Source organism: Heteronotia binoei, chromosome 5, assembly GCF_032191835.1.
Source record: "Heteronotia binoei isolate CCM8104 ecotype False Entrance Well chromosome 5, APGP_CSIRO_Hbin_v1, whole genome shotgun sequence".
NCBI classification, from domain to species: Eukaryota; Metazoa; Chordata; class Lepidosauria; order Squamata; family Gekkonidae; genus Heteronotia; species Heteronotia binoei.
In genome coordinates, this window is record NC_083227.1 from 92,059,581 (window position 1) to 92,083,217 (window position 23,637).

A 23,637-nucleotide genomic window follows, 5' to 3' on the forward strand; every position below is an offset into this window, starting at 1 on the left:
CCCCAAATCAGACTTTTCCCTGCAGCCACTGTGGCCGGATCTGCCTGTCCCGCATTGGTCTTGTCAGCCACCAGCGAGCCTGCAGCAGACGTGGACTACTGCACCCTTCTTAAATCTTCGTTCACGAAGTCAAGCCGAGAGAGAGAGAGATCAGAGATATGTATTAACAACTAATAAAATCTGGCAAACATGTTTCTCTCCTTATTGCCATTATGATATAGAAAACCAAATTCTGTGGGAACTCAGAAGCATCAGCTTGTATCACATGACTCCACTCATTGTTGCTGGCTTGAGAAGGGCTTTCTGGATTTTATATGCACAGCATCCATCTCCAGCATCTTCCTGCATCTCATTGCTGAAGCAAATTCTGTTATCTTTGAGTCTTCACATTCTCATTGCCACCAGCATTGCTATTATACTACTGTAACTGACTTGCATGTGAACAAGTGCAATGAATCTGCAAGCTTGCTCATTTTTAGCTAGTGTGTGTGTTTTTCCCTGTTCCCCTCTCTTTTAGTAGTAGTTCTAATTTTGTATTGCCTGTTAGTGTCACTGTCTTGTGTTACAATGGTTATTTGGGGATATACACAAGTACTCAAGAAATGTGACTATTCGGTGCCAGTGTGAGTGTGGTGGCAAGTGTGTCAGAGGAAATTTGGGTTTAAATCCCCACACTGCCTTGGAAGCTTGCTGGGTGACCTTGAGTCAGTCACACACACTCTGCCAAGGTTGTTGTGAGGATAAAATGAGGAATGATGTGAGCCACTTTGGGTTCCCAAAGGGGAGAAAGCTAAGTATAAAATAAATAATAAATAAATACTCATATTTAATGTATATACATTAATAGTTTGCTTCTCTGTAAATCTAAGCAAAGAACTTAAATTTGTTTCCACCAATGTCCCAGCGTTTGTATATACTTATTTGTCTGGGGGTATGTATCTAAGACAAAGGCAGGGGTGCTGTTCCCTTCATCTGTTCTTCAGCATTGTGGTAGGAAGCAGTCTTGCTGGTGTATGTGTTTAAAGCACATGTGTAACTTTCTGTCAATTCACAGCCAACTTATGATGACCCTAGGCAAAAATCATTCAGAGGTGGTTTCCCATTGCCTGTCTTTGTATGGCAGCCCTTGACTTCCTTGGTGGTCTCCCCACAAGTACTGACTAGCTTCTGAGATCTAACAAGATCAGGCTAACCTGAGCTATCCAGGTCAGGGCATTGATGCTGGTACCCTAGTTAAAAGCCTACTCTCCCAAGATCAAGTTCAGTAGCAGGGAAGGTCCCTATAAAATGTAGAAGGAGCCCTGCTCTGAGTTATTCCAGCCAGGGCTGACTGCTCTGTAATGCTGTCTGCCTTCTGTGTTTGAAGTGAGAGGTAAAGTCTCTGAAATTTTTAATCCTAGTTTATTATTTATTTTTATTTTTCAAAATTTATATCCCACATTTCTGCTCTTACAAGGGTCACCAAGGCAGCTAGCAAACAAACATACATCATAAAATCAAATTTAAAAACCATTAAAACCCACCTTCCAAAAGCACACATCATTAAAACAATTTAGACAGCTAAAATACACACAAAGACCTAAAAGTAGCAATTAAAACATTGGTCAGGGCGAGGATCCCAGTGGAATTCCAAAAACAAAATAAAACAAAAAAGTCTTCACTTGCTGACAGGAGAGGGCACCAGAATGGGATAGAAAAATGGAAAACAAAGATATTAAAGGCACAAATGATTTCTTTCTTTTGAGTTATGTGTATGGAATTAGATAGACAGGATCCCTGACTGAAAATTCAGTCTTAATAAAATAGAATACAAGGAAGCTACAGCATTTCTGCATTTTCCATTGAAATGTGTTTCCCATTTAAACCAATGAAAAGCAGATGGCATGGGTCCTATAGAACATTTCCACCAATTGAAGTAATTTCTGTTAGGGGAACTGACTTTCTTTCCCTCACCTCCTCCTGCAGCCCAAATTGGCCCCCTGCAGTGCTTCCTCTGGAGTAGGGTTACCAGTCCCCCTGGCAGGATTGGGGGGGGGGGCAGGGTTGTCACATCCAGGTTGGGAAACTCCTGGAGATTTGGGGATGGACACTGGGGACGAGAGGGACCTCAGTAGGGTACAGTGCTATTGAGTCAGTCCTTTAAAGTAACCATTTTCTCCAGGAGAACCAATCTCTGTAGTCTGGTGAACTGTAATTACAGGGGATACACATGCCCCACCAGGAGGCTGACATCCCTATCCTGGAGGATGTGAGACCTCTTTTCATGAGATCTAGTCCTGTAACCCTAATAATGACTGAAATAAAAATGCATTTAACAAAAAATGAAATGAAATCCAAATCTCAGTTAGACATCCCTGATATTTGTATGGGCCTTGTTGGAGTCATGAAAATGTTCACCACCTTAGGGATCCTGCAGTGAGTGGAAAAGTGGCATAGAAATATTTTAATTAAATAAAAAAAATGAACTCAGCATATTAGACCATGTGTGGTCTAATATGTAGTTGATCCCCCAGCCATCAGCAACATTGTTGTTCTTTTGATCTTTTGCTTACTTGGGGTATCCAAGTAAGCACTGTTGTCTGGCCAATCACAGAGCAGTGCTATTTTTTGAAACTGCTCTCTGTAGGGCCAGAGATCCTTTTTAAGGAGTCTGCCTGGCTGGACTCCTCCATTGCTGCTGTGTTGGTGTGTGTTGGTGTGAGAGAGAGATTGTGCTGTGCTGGCCCTTGGCCTCAGCTGCTGCTGCTCTGTCTCAGCCTTACCAGACTTGCCTGGAGTAGAGAAAACGTCTAAGGTAAGACAGTCTTGGGGTTCTTGTTTTTATTTTAGTTGGTTAAAGGACTTTTTAAGACTCAGAGTCCCTTTACTTATCCAGATTTGGGTGGTGGGTAGCTTATTTGGGGTTAGGGGGTTCTGCTGGGGGAGGGGGCCTGGGGTGGGTTTTTTTTCCAATTTGCCCATATCTTACTTTAGTGAGGACTTTTAAAAAGTGCAGTGTCCTTTTACTTTTCATGATTTGGGTGGCTTGGATTTCTTGGGGTTAGGATGAAGGGTTTTTTTGGGGGGGGAGGGGTTCCTGTATTGTTCCTGTATTGTTAAAAGTTAAGTTTTTTACTGTTTTACAAGGATTCTGTGTTTGATTTGTTGCTGCTGTGTTGTGCTGCTGTTGTTCCTTTTCTCTTCTGGTTCTTGTGGGGGGGGGGGGCTGATTGGCCTAATTTTCATTGCTTAAAAGGCCACCTTTTTAACAGTTGAGTTTCTTGGCCTTTTCCTGTTGTCCCTTTTCCTGGCTCTGGTTTTGGGAGGGGGGAGCTGGCACCTGGGTGAGAGACCCAGAACCAGCAGGCTTGTTGTGCTTGGCCAGCTCTCCCCATGTTGTTTGGGGCAGGGCTAGAGAGCTGGCATCTGTAGATTGTGTGTTCTGTGGCAGGGAAACTGGCACCTGGGTGAGAGACCCAGAACCAACAGTCTTGTTGTGCTTGGCCAGCTCTCCCCGTGTTGTTTGGGGCAGGGCTGGAGAGCTGGCATCTGTGGATTGTGTGTTCTGTGGCAGGGAAGCTGGCACCTGGGTGAGGGCCGTATATTCGGAAATAGCCACGCATCTACCGTATTTGTGGCTATTCTGACTACGGAATTCAGAAGTATACGGGATTCTGTATTTTTCCCCCCGTATATTTCCGAATCCGTGTACAACCGAATTTTTTTTTTCACATCCATAGTCCCAGCCTCCCAGTCCAAGCAGGAGATTTGCCGACTTAGGGAGGGCTTCTTCGCTGCCGGCCAGCTGGCCAGTGGGGAAAAATCCCACTGCAAAATAGGTTTTTCAGGCCACTTTCAATAAAACCAGAAATGGCCCCAAAACCCAGAAATGCCTTCTTGGAGCAGCCATTTTAGTGGGGAAGCAAAAAGTGACCACTCACTTTCCCTAGGGGAAACGAAAGGGATCCCTCAAGTGGCTGCAAGCCTTCTCTGACCCTTAGGCTAACAGGCTAACAGCCTAACCTGGCTGCAAGCCGTTTCAGTGATCAGTTTTGCCTTCTCCTGCCAATTAGAAGCAGGGATGGGGGGAAGCAAAACTGGCCACGAAATGTCTGGTAGCCATTTGAGTGGCCCTTTCTGCTTCTCCCTAGGAACCACTCAAATGGCTGCAGATCCTGTTTTGGACCACTTCCGGTTTATTGATCCAAAACATCATTTGGGGTGGGACATCCCGACCCACTCCCCAGAACACCGCCTAAAGACCCCTGTCGGTAAGGTAAGGGGGCCTAGCAAATGTAGTATTTTACCTCTGTAATATATTTTTTTTTAATTATGGTATGTTATACATTAAACAGTCCCCCCCCTATAATCCTAGCCCTACTGCATTGTTTATTGGATTTTTTAATGCTGTTTGGTTGAATTGTTCTTTTATATATTGTAATCTGCCTTGAGTCTCTGAATGAAAGGTGGACTATAAATGAAGAAATCAATCAATCAGTATATTAATTTTCTAAGTTATAAATAATATTGCAAAAGTGGGACAGCCAGGAAACAATTCATATTGACATCGCATCAGACTGAAATTGACACAAACTGTGGTTTACAAAACTATTATAAACCATGGTTAGTGATACAGATTTGCTATTTGATAATAAAGCATGTGTTTTACTCCCAATTAAAATATCAGTCATAGGCTTGAATCTGACCCAAAATTACCACTGATGAGGGGTTTCTGGCAAGAGAGCATGACATTCTTACTTCCTTCTTCCTGCTGCAGCCCCAAATGTCCTACAAAATGCTGCTCCCGTGGGATGGCGATCACCCAAGAATAGCATGAAGGAAAGTTGGAAGTCTTCAGTGGGTTGTGGAACTGGTAAAAATCATCCCCCATTTTGTCTACAGAAATGTTAGGTGGGATCCATTCCATTGTGCTTCTTTATAAATAGAATTTTGTATGATGTTTGAACAAAGCTATTGGATTATTTTTTCAAGTGCTGAGCACAGTGTTTTACTAACACTGAACATCTGCTTGATAGGGATAGATATAGGAATGTATTAACTCTTCATAAATAAGATTGTCCAGCTGCATTCAGATGTCACATCAAGCCAACATTAAAATTTAATGCACAAAACCCCAGCTTGTTCAAGCATATGATTTGCTTCTTCCCTTTCCTTCTTTCCATGGACTGTGATTAAGAAATCTTGGTTTAATGCTGAGTCCAACTTTGTATGACATAGGCAGGCAGGGTTAACTGGAATTTGTTTCCTGATACAGAGGGACTTAAACTTGGATAGCAGCTTAGTTTGTGGAGGAGAAACTAACTTGGATTACCCCTAAAGATGTGAAGACTCAATGGAAGGGTTTTTTTTCCCAGAGTACTTTTTTTAAAAAAGTTCTCTGTGGAAAAATTGAAAATTTTGGGAAACACTCAAAAATTCCTCTAAAATATTTTATTTTTTGGAATCAGTAAAGTTATATTTAATGTAAAGTTTTACTCAGAATATGCAAAACAAAGATGTGCTTGAAATGTAAGATGATCTACATTATAATATAATGATAATTCTTGGGTTTACTGTAGACATGGGTGGGATTTTAGCAGAAGCTCCTTTGCATATTAGGCCACACATCCCTGATGTAGCCAATCCTCTAAGAGCTTACGAGGAGGATTGGCTACATCACGGGTGTGTGGCCTAATATGCAAAGGAGCTCCTGCTTGAATTCCACCCCTGACTGTCGATATATGTAGTAGTTTTAAGGACATATGCACTATTTACCTTTGACTAATTTTACTTTGTATTCTGATAATATACTGTTGAAGTAAAACGATTAAGTGTTACAAAATTTAACTCAATATCCAAATAAGCAGCTGGTCATATTAGGACTGTATGAGACTGTTTCTGTCAAAATAATGTTTGTTCTGTTTACTCCAACATTTTGTGTTGTTTTTAAAATTTACTTTTTTTTTCCTGCCTCAGAGATTATAAAAATCCTAAAATACATGTGCTAATAAGATATATGGTGCAGCTAGGCTTGCCAGGTCCTGGTGGGGGAAAAGAGTAAATGAAAACTGTATTCTGGGAAACTACACTGCTGTATTTTTATTTATTTATTTGGAATGGGGAAGCCTCCTAGCCCCACCCCCAAAGTCTCCAGATATTCCCCTGAGTTGGACCTGGCAACCCCAGGTACAGCAATTCGCTATTCTCTTTCTTTAGTACTGAGTAGGTATATGTATTTTTTTTTCTTGTAGAAAACTCCCCAATGGAAAGTAGAGTTATTGCATCTATTGCATCTATTGACGCCACTGGTCTTAAAAGAGTATAACTCTGCTTAAGATTGCAGTATAAGGCATTAATACTTTTAAATTTCATAAATATGTGAAATAGAAAAAATAAGAAACTGATCAATTTGTATATTTAAATTTGCCCCAAATTTCCATTTTACTTTGAAACTACAAACAAAAACCTTTAAAAAATGACTTCAGAATTTCCAGAAATGTTATATTTTTTAGCTAACCTTCATGCCTGAATTCATATATCACTGATAACAGGAGTTAGTTTTAAAAAGGTGAATCCATGTGAAAAGGGTACGGGAGGTATGAAGCTCATGCATGAGCATGGTAAAACGCTGCCCTCCTCCTGCACATGGCAGGCTTAATGTTGCTTGAATGTGATGTAGAATGCAGCCTTAATTAGAAAGTGTAATTTTCTTGTACTAAATTAGGTGTCCTCCATTATCTGGCAACTTGTTTACATACTGCATGATTTTCCAGACAAATAAATGTGCAGTTCTTATTATACAACATGTAGGAGGAGTTTCTTTTTTTTGTAGAAAAAAGGATACTGGTACACACATTCCATGATGGATGCTTTCCAGATGTCAAATATAAAAGCAATTCTCTTTTTTACCTTTATGCATTTCCAATTTTATCCTGTTGACTATATTTTAGAACAATTGCTTCCTCTTTTATGACATTCAGAATACTTTTGATGTAATGAAATTTGGGGAAACTACTTATGAAGAAGGAATACTCATTGGTTAAGAATGTATTTCTTGGATCGTTTGGGGAGAGGAAGGTTGTCCCTTGGAGACATTATTAAGTCTGTAGATTTGTGAATCGTTTGCTGATAACAGTCTTCAAGGAGCTGTCAGCAGATAAAGTCTGTAAATCCTTACATTGAATGATATTGTATTATGGCTTGCATCCTGTAACATTGTACTCTTGGAAGAAGCTCTTTTGTGGTTTCCTTTCATCCAGCAACACCATCCCCATTAATAACCAGGTGCTGGTGTGTGTGCCATGGAAAAAACTGGAAAAATCCCAAGCAACACATGGGAGCTGTAATGAAGAGGGGGACTGCATGCCAGAATTTATTCCAGCATAAGCTTTTGTGAGGCAGAGCTCACTTTCAGTTGCTATGAATGTATCCTCCATGCTTCTCAAAAACTGAGCTCTGACTTGTGAAAATTTATGCTGGAATACAAGTCTTAAAGGTGCCCCTGGACCTTTGTTTCGTTCAACAGACTAACATGGCTGCCCCTCTGGAATTAGGTTGTAAGTACTTTACTAGTGGTATGGACATAGTGTACACTCCCCAACTGCAGATTGAACTATTGTAATTCACTCTATGCAGACCTACCCTTGCACTTGACTCGGAAGTTACAGCTGGTGCAGAACAAAGCAGCATGCCTGCTGATGATGGCACCTTTATGGGCTCATATCCGGCTAGTTCTCTGTGGATTGCATTGGGTGCCAGTAGAGTTCTGATTCAGGTTCAAGGTCTTGGTTTTGCCCTTTAAGGCCCTGAATGGCCAGGGACCAACATACCTGTGGGACCTCCCCTCCCCATATGTCCCTTGCAGAGCCTTAAGATCGGCCAATCAGTGACTGAATTTCACAGAAAAGCCTGAAGGAAGAGTTCCATCTTACAGGCCCTGTGGAAACTGCAATAGATCCCACAGGGCCCTGAGCTCATTCCATCAGATAGGTGCCACAGCCAAAAAGGCCCTGGCCCTAGTAGAAACTAGACAGGCATCTTTTAAACCAGGGGCTGCCATTTGCCCATCTGCTGTATATTGACCTGGCTTTGCTGCTTATTGTTTCGAACATCTGTGATATCAACCGTTATCAGAAAAATTGAGCAGAGTTATGGAATATTGTCATCTTGTGTTAATGTTAAATTGTAATTTATTATTTGATGGTTTAGGATTTTAATGGATTAATATATATGTTTTTTAATGTTGTTACCCACCCTGAGCTTTCCTTGGTGGGATGGGCAAGATAGAAGTCCCATCAATAAAATAAATAAATATACCGTCGTGGAAGCTCACTATGTGACCTTGGAGAAGTTTCTATCTCTCCCAACCTAACCTACCTCATAAAATTGTTGTGAAGATAGCACGGAGGAAGGGAGAACAATCTAAACAGCTCGGGGTCCCTGCTGGGGAGAGAAGTGGGTAAACATTTTCCAATAAGTAACCAAAAAATCCTTCGGATTGGTAGTCCTGGAAATCTGAGACCAAGCAATTTGCTCATTTTATAGGTGAATCAATTTTGTAAACTGATTGGTTTATACCCTAAAAATAAATTGCCTGATACAATTTTTGAAAGAGCTCATTTTAATGAATGCATTATTCCCTCTACCCTCAAATTTTCTTCCATTTGATAAGTGTCAGAAAGTGTTTATCCAAACTAAAGTCACTCATTGTGTTGTTAGGCCTGATTTAAACAAGGTCCTGGTGGGACAGAATAATTTACAATGGAAAGTTTGTTCAGGTCCACCATCTCGTATAAACCGTGCTGCTACCCTAGCAAAGGAGTTATGTATGCTTTGCCTTCCATCTCAACATTCAAGTACTAAGCATGCGTAGTATTAACAGTGTACTAACTAAGCACCTTGTAGCTGGTTTGCATTGATTGAAGCCCAGTTCAAATGAGATCCTGGACCCATGCAAAGTCTGTGCTGCGGGTAAATTCTTCTGCCCCTCTAACAGCACATTTAAATCAGGCCACATACAAATACAATAAAGAGGCAATTCCATTACAAAATAAAAGTCAAAATTTTGGCACTTTCCATGCTACATAACTGTGATGGCATAAACTGTACGCGTGGGTTCTAATTTTAGTCTTGTTATTCCACTTCTTGAAAGGGATTGTACTGTGTCCTTTTGTTATAGCTATATTTTCCTTTGACACATCTGAAAATTGATGTTAGAAGCTAAATGAGGACACAGTCTCTAGTCTGTTGCACACACGAATACCATCACATATTGTCCCCTATGAATTCTGTAAGACACATGAATAGTGATTAATGGTAGTTGATCAATGAACAAACTTTACCACCTCTTCACCACCAGCTTGCTGAATACACAGAATAAGTGGCAAGCATCCTTATTATCAGCATTTTAAGAAATCATGTATGTATATTTCATGCAGCCCTATCATTCCACGTTTACTATGCAATAAGACTTACTGAGAAAAGACTACTTGAGATACTGGTAGATCTGGGATCACACCCTGCCAGCATTTTAAAAAATGCCAGTAGAAACTATGTGGAGACCCAGTTCAAATCAGAGCTGCATGGAAGGGATAAAACTTCATGCAATATCCCACTACCATCTGATGCAGTTAAGGTTGCCAACTCTAGGTTGGGGAATCTCTTCCTTTTATTATTAAGCTTTTATGACCAAAGGTCTTGAACATAAAACCAATACATATGGACATGTTAAAAAAACAAAACCAATGTTACAAAGCATGATGGAACAGGCAACAGGCAAAATATGGAACAGTAAAATACATGCATCTCACAAAATTCTAAAATATGTTGGATAAAACGTGGACCTATACAACAGTGGAATTAAAAGACGTTTGCTCCTTGGGAGGACGCTATGGCGAACCTGGGCAGTATAATAAAGTAGAGACATCACCCTGCCAACAAAAGTCCGTATAGTCAAAGCAATTGTATTCCTAGTAGTTATGTATGTCTGTGAGAGTTGGACCATAAGGAAGGCCAAGCGCAGAAGGATAGATGCTTTTGAGCTGTGGTGCTGGAGAAGAATCTTGAGAGTCCCTTGGACTGCAAGAAGATCAAATCAGTCAGTCCTAAGGGAAATCAACCCAGACTGTGCCCTGGAAGGTCAGATGCTGAAGCTGAAGCTCAAATACTTTGGCCACCAAATGAGAAGGGAGCACTCACTGGAGAAGATCCTGATGCTAGGAAAGACAGAAGGCAAAAGAAGAAGGGGATGGCAAAAGATGAGATGGCTGGACAGCGTTCCTGATGAATTGCTCCTTGGGAGGACGGCTATGGCGAACCTGGGCAGTATAATAAAAAGTAGAGGCATCACCCTGCCAACAAAAGTCCATGTAGTCAAACATGAATTTGAGCTGACTTTGGAGGATGGTGGAAGACAGGAGGGCCTGGAGTGACTTTGTCCTTGGGGTCGCAAAGAGTCGGACTTGACTGTGCAACTGAACAACAACAAATGAAACAGTGGACCTATACAACTTCTCACAAGGTCGTCAGGATAATACTAGTTTTAGTAGCATTTTAAGAAGTTCATTATTGTAAAATATTTTGCAACATATCAAGTTATTTTTGGATCAAAGTATGCTAACAATAGGGATAGCACCCAGGACTCAACAGGAAGCTGATATCTGGACAGAATAGAAGTAATCAAAATTGCCCTGGAGAGAGTCTGTTGATCACAAAAGAACAGACTCTGATGCACTGGATACATGGCCACAGAAATGATCTGAAAATGGGATTTTAGCAAATTGTCAATTCAGTTCTCCAGTCAGCAAAACATTCAATCTGGCAAGCATAAAAGCATGCCTGTGGTTTGGGATTGTAAGAAGTTTCAAATATGAAAGGAGGGTCATAGAGGGAGGCAGGAACACACAGGAATGCAGTTCCAGCTGACTTGGAGTTGGGGGTGTGGCCTAATATGCAAATGAGCTCATGCTGGGCTTCTTCCATAAAAAGCCCTGTGTGAGACAATGGTGATGTCACTAGCCGCCCTGAGCCACTTGGATATAAATCATAAAATAAATAAAAAAAATAAATGTCAGGGGTGTGTGGCCTAATATGCAAATGAGTTTTTCCTGGGCTTTTTCTGCAAAAAAAAAAAGCCCCGGAAGGAGGGATCCCTAGTGCAGAAGTGGAGCATATACACTTTGCATGAATTAGTGTACTGGAATGGACAATGTCAGTCACCTTGTTCTGATCAGCTTTGATGCTTCCTAATAATCCATATTCCTGAGCATTATGAAGGAAAGGCCAAGCCATTCAAGCTTATTATCTACACACCTTTCCCAGGAACTTCTGAAATTGTCTTCCTTGGGCCCTCCTTGCGCATGGGGTATTGAAAAAAGGATCTTCAGCTTAAAGGCAGCAATCCAAGCCCTGGACTCAAATTAGCACTGTGCAAACTCTGTTCTAAGGTAGTTCCTTTGACAGAGCTAGGCAGTCTTGTCAATTGGTGCAGAAAGTGAAAAAGTATAATCCAGAGACTCAGAAACTTCATTTATCCAAATGCCTGTCCCAAACAAAATGTGAGAAATTATTTTAGCCTTAAAAGCCTTAATGGCTTCAGAGACATATCAATCTCCTTTTAATTACCATCCCCCCCCCCCGAGTTTGTATTGGTCCTAGCAATTTCAGTTTCTTAGTGGGCATGGGCTTTCCAGGTTCTGGCTGGCTTGGCATCAGGGGTTGTGGCCTAATACGTAAGTGAATTCCTGCTGGGCTTTTTTGCAGAAAAACAATGTGTGAAACAATGTGTGAAACAATGTGTGAAACAATGGTGACATCAGGGGTTGTGGCCTAATATCAATGCAGCTCCCACCGGAGGCAGGCTGAACAGCCATGCCGATGGGGGCCGTTTTGCCTCCTCGTGAGGAGGAAAAGCGGACAGGGCATGATGGGAGTCAGGGGCGGAGCTATACGCCCTAACGGCTAGCTCTGCTCCTGCTCCTTCAGTCTTCGCCTTGTGCTCTGATGGAGAGGATTCAATGCTGCCTCTTCCTTCCAGCCAGGACCTTTGGTGCTCATTGAGGGGGCGGGGCTTATTGCCGCGGTTGCAGAGGCTTATTGCCGCGGTTGCAGAGGCTTATTGCCTTCAGTGCAGCTTGGCGTCGTCCGAGGCCTCATGTATTGGCTGGTGTCGTCCGGGAGCAGCGATTTTGTCACCTCAGGAGTGTGGCTGCTGCAGCGGTGGCTGGTAACGCCACTGCTGGTGGAAGCTTCGCAAGGTTCCTGGTGGTGGTGGACTTCGACTGCAGCCGCCGCAGCGTTAGGGGAGCGGCGAGGAGCAGCTGAGTGCCTGGTGGTTTGCAGCTGGCCGCCTTGCTAGCATGGCCGGCATGGGTGCCCTTCCCTCCCCAATTTTTGGCTAACTTTTGTTATGCAGCTCGGTGAGCACCATTAGCACTCCAGTTTTGGGGCATGGGGTTTAGCTAAATCATTCCTGGGCCATGCGGACTGGTTGAGTGATGAAGCAGACTGCCTTGGGTTTGCCTGGATTGATCCGCCCTCCAGCCGTGAAGCTGGGGTTGGAACTCCAGGGCATGACCTTTGCTGTGCTGGCTGGGTACGAGCCATTCATTTGGCTATACCTAGGGGTGGGGTGGCTCGCCCGTCATGCAGCAGGGGAGGGATGTTTTGTCCCCTGGCCCTACCATGCTGCTTGTTATGTTTATAACTCTTGCTGTTATATTAATAAATAAATGAAGTGGCCCTTTAGTTACCCAAACCCTTGTGTCCATCTCTTTCTTCCGTCTATGGAGGCAATGCGGCTCCCACTGGAGGCAGGCTGAACAGCCATGCCGACGGGGCCATTTTGCCTCCTCGTGAGGAGGAAGAGCGGGCAGGGCATGATGGGAGTTGGGGAAGGAGCTATACGCCCAAACAGCTAGCTCCGCTCCTGCTCCTTCAATCTTCGCCTTGTGTTCGGTCCACCCTCCCGCCCTTGGTGCAGTGGGGGCGACAGCTGGTTGCTCTTATTATGTGGGACGGGGTAGGAATTTTTTCATATCTTCCTGTTTGGCTATGGTAAGATGTGTTTTTTGCCTACCTCACACTACTGACAGAAGGGATTGTGGAATTGGCTGGGGTGCAGCTGGTTAAGTAGGTTGGTCACTTTTAGGTTGGCTGGGTTTTTGCCTAACTTCCGTTATGCAGCTTGGTGAGCTCCATTAGCACCCCAGTTTTTGTGGCATGGGGTCCAGTTAAATCATTCCTGGGCCGTGCGGACTGGTTGAGTGATGAAGCGGACTGCCTTGGGTTTGCCTGGATTGATCCACCCTCCAACCGTGCAGCTGGGGTTGGAACTCCAGAGCATGACCTTTGCTATGCCAGCTGGGTACGAACCATTCATTTGGCTATACCTAGGGGCAGGGTGGCTCGCCCGTCATGCAGCAGGGGAGCAGTATTTTGTCCCCTGGCCCTGCCGTGCTGCCTATTATGTTTATAGCCCTTGCTGTTATATTAATAAAGAAAGAAAGTGGCCCTTTAGTTACCCAAACCCTTGTGTCTCTTTCTTCCGTCTGTGGGGGCAAATGAGTCTCTTCTGGGCTTTTTCTCCTAAAAAAGCCCTGGATTCTTATATAATTTAAAAATCATCCAGGTAAGCCTCTATTGATGTTTTAGCCAGTTTAGCCCAAAGATGACATTTTGGGACTGAATTGAATGAAGCTCTAAGATCCATAAATGCTGCATAGAAACAGCCTCCTGGGAGAGAAGAATATTTGTCAGCTAAATGATACAGTATGAGACAATGATCAAAGGTTGAAGCACCCCTTCTAAATTGTGCTTGTTCAGGGTGCAATATAGATTTTGACTCTACACAAATCAGAAGCTTAAAATAAAGAAAGGCTGCATATACCTTGCATATTGTTCACAGCAAGCTAATAGGTCAGTAAGTTGTAGGTTCATTCTTTGCCCCATATGGAACTATTACTGCATGTTTCCAAGCTACAGGAATAATTCCTAGGACATTTGGGTAAAAAGGGGGGACAGGAGGTTGTTCCACTATAGCAAATTGGCTTTCAGAAGATCAACTGTATTAAGTCAGGCCCAAAGGACTTGCCTGATCACATTTGCTTAATTGGAGAGAATATGGTCTCTGGGAGAACTGGTGCCATAAGTTGGTCTCAGAGGGCTCAACCAGAGTCAGATCCAGGGACCTTTGCAAATATAGAGGTAAAATGATGTTTCCCGGCCCCAGGAGCAATACATAGTGTAATACCTGTTTACTTGAGGGACTATCTGTCCCCACACATTCCCCAGAGAGTACTAGGATCTGGATCTCAACATCTCCTAGTGATCCCTGGGCTGAAAGAGGCGAGACTGTCGACCACCAGGGATTGGGTCTTTTCAGTGGCATCCCCCTCCTGGCATCCCCCTTGCCAGAAGAGGTAGGGCCTTGTGGGGCCTTGCTCAGTTCTGCAAGACCTGTAAGACTGCTCTCTTCTGGCAAGCCTTCAGTTGACTGTCGGAGAATTCTGGAACAACTGTCGCCCTGAGAATATGAGTAACATCTGATTTGTTAGCACCAACTGTAGATTGCTTTAACTTGTACTGTTTAATGGTTTTATTGATTTTATGACTGCAATCATAGTTTACTATGATTTGATGTAAGCCGCCCTGAGCCCATCTCGGCGGGGAGGGCGGGATATAAATCGAATTAAACATAAACATACTGGACACTATAGAAAGGCTATTATTAGCCATGTTCCAGAAAGTCCATGTCTCATTATTATCAATAGGAGAGATAAGAATCTTCCATTCTTTACATAAAGCAAGTGACTTTTAATGCTTTATCAAAGTTCTAAAAGCATGTGTTGGTTACACAATATCTGATAAATAAGCATGTAAGTTAGTGCATTTAAAAAGATGAAATTTTGCTCTAATTCTTCTTTTGTGTTTAAACAATTTTATTGATAACATATGGTAACAATTTCCGTTAATAACTTCTTTTCATCCATCCCATATGCTTCTTTCTAATCACCCGTCCCTCCGTTACTTGACCCCCACCAGTGTTATTTACTCAAAATACTAACATTAAAAGGTACCCTTAATTACTAAGAACTAAAATTAATATTCTTTTTTCTTCTAAAGTTTAATCATTATCAAAAATTGTCCAAAGTCCTTTTACTTTCCACTCGTCTTCTACATAACTTCTAAATTTTTTCCACTCCGTTTTAAAATCTTCTAAATCATAGTCTCTTAAAGTTCTTGTTAATTTGTCCATCTCACTCCATGTCATAACATTTACAATCCAATCCCATTTTTCTGGTATTTTTTCTTGCTTCCATAACTGCGCATATAATGTCCTAGCAGCTGAAAGCAAGTACCAAATTATAGTTCTATCTTCTTTTGGAAATTTTTCCATTTGTAATCCCAACAGAAAAGTCTCTGCAGCTTTCTTGAATTCATATCCCAAGATCCTAGAAATTTCTTGTTGGATCATCTGCCAATACTTTTTCGCTCTTTCACAAGTCCACCACATTTGGTAGAAAGAACCTTTGTGTTTTTTGCATTTCCAACATCTGTCTGGCATCTTGTTATTCATCTTTGCTATTTTTTTAGGAGTTATATACCATCTATACATCATTTTAAACAGTTCTCTTTAATACTCTGACATGTTGAAAGTTTCATAGAGTTCTTCCATAAATATTCCCATGTATCCATCTGTATTTCTTTATTTACATTTATTGCCTATTTAATCATTTGAGATTTCACTACTTCATCTTCTGTAGACCATTTTAAAGTAACTTATAAGTTTTTGAAATTAATTTTTCATTATCTCCAAGCAGAACCTTTTCCATTTCTGTTTGCTCTCGTCTTATTCCTTCAGTTTTAATATCATTTTCCACCAAACTCTTTATTTGTTGCATTTGAAACCAATCATATTTGTTATTCAACTCCAAAGCAGTTTTCAATTCTATTTTGCCACTTTGTATTTTTAATAGTTGGTTGTATGACAGCCATTTTCCTCACCTGTCTCAGCTGTTATTTTTATCACTTCTGCTGGCACTATCCATAATGGTTTTCTTTCATCACCATATTTCTTATATTTCATCCAGGTATTCAACAAATTATTTCTTATATAATGGTGAGAGAAAAAACTATCCATCTTTTTCTTCCCATAATACATATAAGCGTGCCAGCCGAATTTATTTCCATGACCTTCCAACACTAAAAGTTTTTTATTCAACAGCGTCACCCATTCTTTATCCACACTAGACAAACTGCTTCATGATATAATCTTAAATCTGGTAATTGGAATCCTCTTCTTTCTTTAACATCTATTAAAACTTTCATTTTAATCCTTGGTTTCTTCCCAACCCATACAAATTCCAAGATCTTCCTTTGAATTTCCTCCTGCCCCCTTCCCCCCCATTGCAGCCTGAAATCCCCTGTTGAAATGCTGCTGCTAGAAGCAGAAGGAACCACAGCAGCAGTGAAGTAGGAGCTAAAAGGCTGCTACAGCATGGGGGAAATCAACAAGAAGTCACCCTCTCCCCCACTCCCCACACATATGGAATTTTTGATATGAGCCATGATCTCAGCAAAAAATCACACACACATACCCTTGCAGAGACATAACTTTTGGTATGACCAGAGATCTCAGTAATTTACCATAACAATTATCCTCTGTGCTGTTTGTATTTTATGTCTGTTTCTGGTGTGGTGCTTTAAATCCCACCCCCCCCCCCCCCACAAACATGGAGCAACTTTAGAAATCTGAATAATTTTAATATTACAGATTGGAACAGTTTGCCTTGATCACAGAGTCTAAGAGATATTTTCCATATTCTGCAGAATATGTGATATAGCCCTCTTGGGAATGTACCGCTTCAGAAGTGAAGGCTCAAATACCTGAATGTGCTCTCTCTCTCTCATACCCTTTCTGTATATAATTCTGACATCTGGAAGAAAACTAGGCTAACATGTTCCATATATTCTATCTTTCCATGGATAAGGAGTTTTTGAGTGTGGTGGGTGTGTTTAAACTACCAGCGCTTCCCCCTTCTCTCATATGCTAAATATTTCATTCCTGTGAACAATTATATCATGCAGGTTTTTTTAAAAAATATAGCTGAGAAATGAGCTGACATGGTTGATCTTGATCTATTTTTCATTTCCCCCCAAATGTTCCAAACACTGTTTGTGTTAATGTGTGCGTTTGGGCTGGGATTGGGCATTGTTCTCTGATTCATCAATTAATCTGGTATATACTTGAACATGTGGGCATATGAAGCTGGTTTATGCAGAATCAGACCATTGGTCCATCAAAGTCACTATTGTCCATTCAGACTGCCAGCAGCTCTCCAGGCAGAGATCTTTCACATCACCTACTACATGATCCTAAAGTGAAGATGCCAGAAATTGAACCTGGAGTCCTCTGCATGCTAAGCAAATGCTCCACCACTGAGGCACAGCATCTCCCCAATTTAAACCAGCAGAAATAAGACAATCTTCAAAAATAAGTCAACATGATGGTATAATTCCATTAACTGGTGGCTGATTTTCTTTGTTTGTATATGGTTCACAGTATCAAACTGCTTTTGTTTTATGTGTTAGACTAATTTGTGAGATGAACCATGTTCATAATTGTTTCACATGACAAACTGAATTGCTGCTTTAAAGTGGAGATTAAGCATGTAGTTTGTAACCCTGAATTCTAGTCAGCAGTTAACTGTATTTAGAACCTTAACACTTATCCTTTTCCAATTTTTTTGCAGTGAAAAAGAAAAGGAATTGGCACAAGCATGATACTGGTCAAACCACAGAAGTTAAACCTGTACAAAATGGAAGTCAGGTCTTCATAAAGGAGCTTCGAAGTCGAACATTCCCCAGGTAGGTTGCGCAATAATATCTGTGTTTGTATAATAACATTTAGTCTGTGGGCTGAACTGAGAAAATGCATCTGTAAAGTGATGTTGGCTCTACCAGTGAGTTTTTCTCCATACATATATGTTGCCAATAATTCCACAGACCTGTTTGCACAATTTCCTGTAAGAGTTTATATTTTCCAAATTGAAGAGTTTGGGGCTACAACTTTCAAACTGGAAACAAGCAGTACTTTCGGTGAGGTTTTTAGAATGATTAAGTACCGTTAAGACAAGCAGTAGAAAGATACATAAGGTGCTACACTTTGCAACCTGGCCTGCTTATTTGATTCATACATTTTTTAAAAAATCTCTGTTGTTTTATCACCAGACAGCCTTAAAAAGGTAAAGCTAATCCCCTGTGCAAGCACCAGTCGTTTCCGACTCTGGAGTGACATTGCTTTCACAACGTTTTCATGGCAGACTTTTTACGGGGTGGTTTACCGGCCTTCCCCAGTCATTTACACTTTACCCCTAGCAAGCTGGGTACTCATTTTACCGACCTCGGAAGAATGGAAGGCTCAGTCAACCATGAGCTGGTTACCAGACAGCCTGGGATATCCTCAAAATGAGATGTAATTACAAAGAAGCACGGGAGAGGGCAGTCATGTATTAGCTATTAGACAGATGCCTTTATTTGGAGGTCTATGTTGTTTGACAACAAATATCCTTTATTGCAGATAGATCCAAGTGTGCAGCCGTGTTGGTCTGTTTTATCCTTTATTGCAGACTCTGTTCCTTTAAAGTCCTCACAGTTCCATTCTGCACACACTAGCTCATGGCATTTAGGATAGCTGCTTGTTGTTCAGAATCACACATGACAAACCTAGGTTGTCAATCAAATTGCCACAGCGTTTCAAGTCAATAAAAGCATGCATGTTATGAACAGAGTATTAGCATACCTATCTAAACAGGTGCTATTGTCACTATGTACTTGGGCACAGTCTGTAAACTGTAAACATTCAAATGTAAATTCTTGTCTCTTTAAAATACTTAGAAACATTATCTCTAGTTTAAAATGTTATATAATATGAACCAGCAGCCTTCGTACTTTTTAAAAATAAGTCTTTATCATGGTCATTTTCTAAGGACTTCATTTCATGCAATTTCTCACTTCTCAGTGGGTGACTATTAAATAGCACTTTTAGTTTTGGCAATTTTATACCTTTAGCACCTGTCATTTTAAAATTTGAAGCTTTTCAGGAGTTTTGTAGTCTACAAGTGTTTTGTGCTCATTTGGCACAATTACTAAGAACAAATATATATGATAATTTTGTACTCAGGAACCAATTCCCAAGAACAAAATATGTGTGCATAATGTCAGTTGGATGTCTTTTGCCTACAAATATGCCAGGAGTGTGTTTTTGGAATGGCGGAGGAATTATTCCAGTTACGCATCAATATTTTGCAAGCAAAAGTCACAGCTCACAAACTGTGCATATATTTTATATGTGGAAACAGCTCCTAAGTAAAACAATGGAGAAAATTTAATACAGTTATCTCAAATTGTAGTAATAATTAGTGTAAAGTGATTATAAAGTTAATCTGCTCAAATTAATGGATTCATCTTTAGTAAAGCAGAAATATAATTTGGTTTAATAAAACATTTTGAGATAAAAATGAAAAACAGAGGCCGTTTTCCCACTCACGTTTTACTGGCGCCACGACCATCCTGACGCCGGCGAATCTGCCTGGATTTCGCATCAGAAGCTCCGGCGCTCCCAGAAGCGCCGGCTACTTCCGTCGCTAAGCCAGCGCAAACGGAAATCGCAAAGATGCAGGAAAGCGCCGGCGCCTTCTGGGAGCGCCGGCGCTTCTGTTGCGAAATCCAGGCAGATTCGCCGGCGTCAGGATGGTCGTGGCGCCAGTAAAACGTGAGTGGGAAAACGGCCAGAATCAACAAATAAATAGCAAAAGTATCAGTAATATGGTGAATTTTAAACAATTGTTTTGAACATGGTTTACTGTAAATCGTATTCATAACTCATCATGCCAAAAAGCTATTGTTTTTATTACATAATTTAATTTCTAACCTATATATCTTCATTGTAGGGTTCCATCCTAGAGAAAGTGAGTTGCATGAATGTCCTGCTAAAAACAGCAACCTTTTTAGTTCATTGGTGGTGGAAAGTGTCATTGGGTTATAACAGATGGGCATTTAAGGGCAGATGGGAGGCATTCCAATTTGGGCCAGCTCAAAAAGAACCGTCCCAAACCCTCCATTTGCTCCCCCGCAAGCCATCCCCATCCCATCCAAGGGGCAACACGGGCACGATCAAATGGCTGTTCACACCATTCCTGTTGCTCAGGTTGGTTTTTCCCCATACCTTTTTAGTGGTCATGCGCATGCACGTGCACATGCACTAATGCACACACACTAATGTGTACCTGCGCTAATACACACATGTGCTGTGACTATTTTTTTTGTAAAAAAAGTCAGATGCGACTTGGGGCGGCTTGGTGGTTTCATACTGCTTGTGCCCTTCTGCTTCTAGACGGCAAGGAGGCAACTGGCATGCGGCTCAAAAATTTGCTACCACTTTGAAAGTGGTAGCTTTTTGAGCCACTCTCAGGATGCCAGAAGATGGGGTGAGTACAGGATAGGGACGGGCAGCAGATGTTTGTGTTTGGAAGGATTGTTCTAGTTGATTTCTGAGCATCTCTGAGTCGGCCAAAAGTGCCCATCTGCAATAATCCATCAGGTCACAGCCAATTTATGGCAACACTGTACAGCTTTCAAGGCAAGAGACAAACAGAGGTGGTTTGCCATTGGCTGCCTCTGAGTAGCAGTCTTGGACTTCCCTGGTGGTCTCTCATCCAAGGACTAACTTGGGCTGACCCTGCATAGCTTCTGAGATCTGATGAGATCAAGCCAGCCTGGGCCATCCAGGTCAGGGCATTAGTTCATTAGGTTATTCTGTTGCTTTCAGTTGATCCTTATATGCACAAGACTTTTATAAACCAGGGGAAATCAGAACATAGACTACAATGGTATATGCAGAAATGATTCCAGTGGTGTTCCACTGCAGTGGAGTATTTGGTGGTGGAGCAGGTTTGCAGGCCATACTATATGTATAGGACTTCTTGCACTTGTGGTCTATGGAATATCCTCAAGTCATCCTTAGCCAGTTAGCCTAGAAAATTGTACACCACAAAACTGCTTACTGGTCATTGTGTGCTCAGAAGTTTTGTTAATATTCCAAGCTGGAGAAAGAAGGACACATATCCTCAAACTAGCCCATACACCACTGAAATCAAACGTCTTATCTGGCTGCCTGATTAAAGAAACAAAGGATTGCGTCTTAATGTAGAGAATGGTATATTGTTCTGCATGTTGTCTCATCAGTAATAAAGCAAGAGAAAATACTGACTTTGGGTGTGAAAGTATTTTTTTAAATTAGACCTCAAAATGTCTTTGTATTTCTAGTGCTGAAGATGTGGTAGTAAAAGTTAGTGGAAGCCAACTAACAGTTGAATACTTGGAAGAAAATGGATTCACAGAACCAATCCTCATTCCAAAGAAGGATGGCTTGGGATTATCAGTACCTGCACCAACATTTTATGTTAGTGATGTTGAAAACTATGTTGGTATGTATTTTTGAGGGCCTGATTAAGCTATACATAGAAGAATATGTAGAAGGGATTTATGCCAAATCAATCATATTTCCTTAATGGCAGTACGGCTTTACAGAACCAGTGACTTGGATGGCAAAATGACTAGGGCTCTCTTCCCTTCAGCCCTTTCAAAACTACTTGCATCCCATCTTCCCAATCCAAACCTTTAGATTTGCAATAGTAGCCACATTCTTTGCTTCATTTACTTACATAGCCCTCTCTCTTAATTCAAGCTACACATGATAGTAACAAGCCCATTTAAGTCTGGCTTACCCCAAGTCATGTTTAAAGAGGAGCTTGTGGAATTTTTTTAAATAGAAAAAGAGTTGTGCAGGTATGGATGCTAAATGTTTCCTCTGACTGTGGTTCATCTCCAGAAGTACCATCTGAGTTGCTTTCCTTTCTACTGGATCCCTTCTACTTGATGTGTGAATGGCTAGGACATAGGGGTCTGGAGAGAATGGCTACAGAATGAAAACTGGGAAGATTCAGCTCTTCTTTTCCCTTGAAAAAGGACCCCCCCCCCATGTTTTATATATGATTGGGAGGGACAGACCTGGGGCCTGGGTTTTAAGACACAAGTTTCCATTGTATCAGTTTGTTTCTGTTCCTTTGCCTCTTTCACATTACACCTCATTTTCATGCTTATCCTTTTTCTTGCTAGACATGATCTCAAGGCATTTCCTATGTCTTTAAGGGTTGGAGGACAGGACGGTGTCCTGCAGGTGCCTCTCTTCCTCTTACAGTGTTGCAACAGGGAGAGAAGCTGCAGCTGCTACGTGTGCCCTTGAGATGCAGCTATTTAAAGAACTGGATGGTTTGTTCCCTTGGGGTTGGCTGCCCTTCTTCTCATGGCAGCCAGTGTTTTGCTCCCATGGCTTCATCTGGCAGCACAGCTTCTTTCATGTGCTGTATTGATTCCTGATCTCTATGAGTGAGAATTATTCCAGCTTTCTCCACTGCCATTCATTGATTAATCCCCTGAAATACATGCTTCAGATTCTTCATTGTGTGTTAGTTTGTGTTCCCTATCTAGATACTTGCATAGTTGCCCACTATTACTCTTCTGAACTTCTATCCTGCATCACCAAATTTGCATGTTAGGAGTTATGTAAATACTGATGTAGTGAAATAACATTTTGCAGCAGTTCCCAACCTCTAAAATAACCTGACAGCCCTTTTCAACTGATCTTCTAATGAGAATGTATTTTTGCTTCTAATGAGAATGTCCATCTGCTGTCCCTTAGCGGATTTCATTGCATGACCTGAGTGCTCCTTGACATCTGCTGGCTCCATCTCTGCCTTGCAGCTGAAATAATCCCCTACTTCCCAGGAGTGCTCTAATCAAGAGTGAAACAGAAAAGCAAACTGATTATCTGATATACTAAACAACACACAGTCCCAAGCCCTGCTAATTGCCTCTAACCAGGGAGGCATAGAGTTTAGGGAGGGATGTGACATAACTTCTGGATCAGACTTTGATGTACAGTGAAGTTGAAGACATTTCCAGCAAATAAGTTATACTGTACTGGAATACAGTCTATTGTTTTTAAAGGCCCTCCTTAAAAGCTAAGAAGATACGGTCAAAAAATAGCAAAGAAAACCATGACTGGTAAAAATTAAAATGACCAGGAAGTTACTAGGTTTGTATCCAGTACTAGAAATCTGATTTTCCCACAACGATTTTAGTTATCACATGTAAAGGTTATCTTGCCCTGTATGCTCTGCTTTTACATAATGGCTAGACTGCCTCATGCAGTTGTGTGTTGAGCTGAAAGGAAGATGAATTATACATTCTAGACTGTGGAGTTTAGAATTATTTGAGAAAGTTAATAAGAATTTGGTGATAACACTGTGTGGCTTTTTCTGTATTTGTACATTTCATAGAGTCTTTTGAAAGAAAAATATATTATTTTGTAATTATCACATTTTGCCCATTTTTTTTCTATGCAGAAATGTGTGTAACATACTTGATTCTCACCCTCCTGCATTTTATCCATTTGACTACCCCTTAATGTAAGCTAAGCTAAGAGGAAAAAAATGGTTCAAGATCACTGAGTAAGATTAATAGCTGAGTGAGGATTTGAACCCCAGTCTTCTCAGGTGTAGTCCAACACTCTATGACTATACTACATGAGTTCTCTTA

At 41.3% G+C, this 23,637-nt stretch overlaps 1 protein-coding gene across 3 annotated transcripts in view; it reads left to right on the forward strand.

Annotated features, from left to right (window-relative positions):
* The window catches only part of PHF2 (PHD finger protein 2), a 198,563-nt gene that overhangs the window by 103,516 nt on the left and 71,410 nt on the right, over positions 1–23,637 (forward strand). For all 3 annotated transcript variants that reach the window (XM_060239820.1, XM_060239818.1, XM_060239819.1), the window contains exons 3-4: positions 17,730–17,844; positions 21,304–21,464. In XM_060239820.1, coding sequence (XP_060095803.1) covers positions 17,730–17,844; positions 21,304–21,464 — 276 coding nt within the window. The remainder of the gene's footprint in view (positions 1–17,729; positions 17,845–21,303; positions 21,465–23,637) is intronic.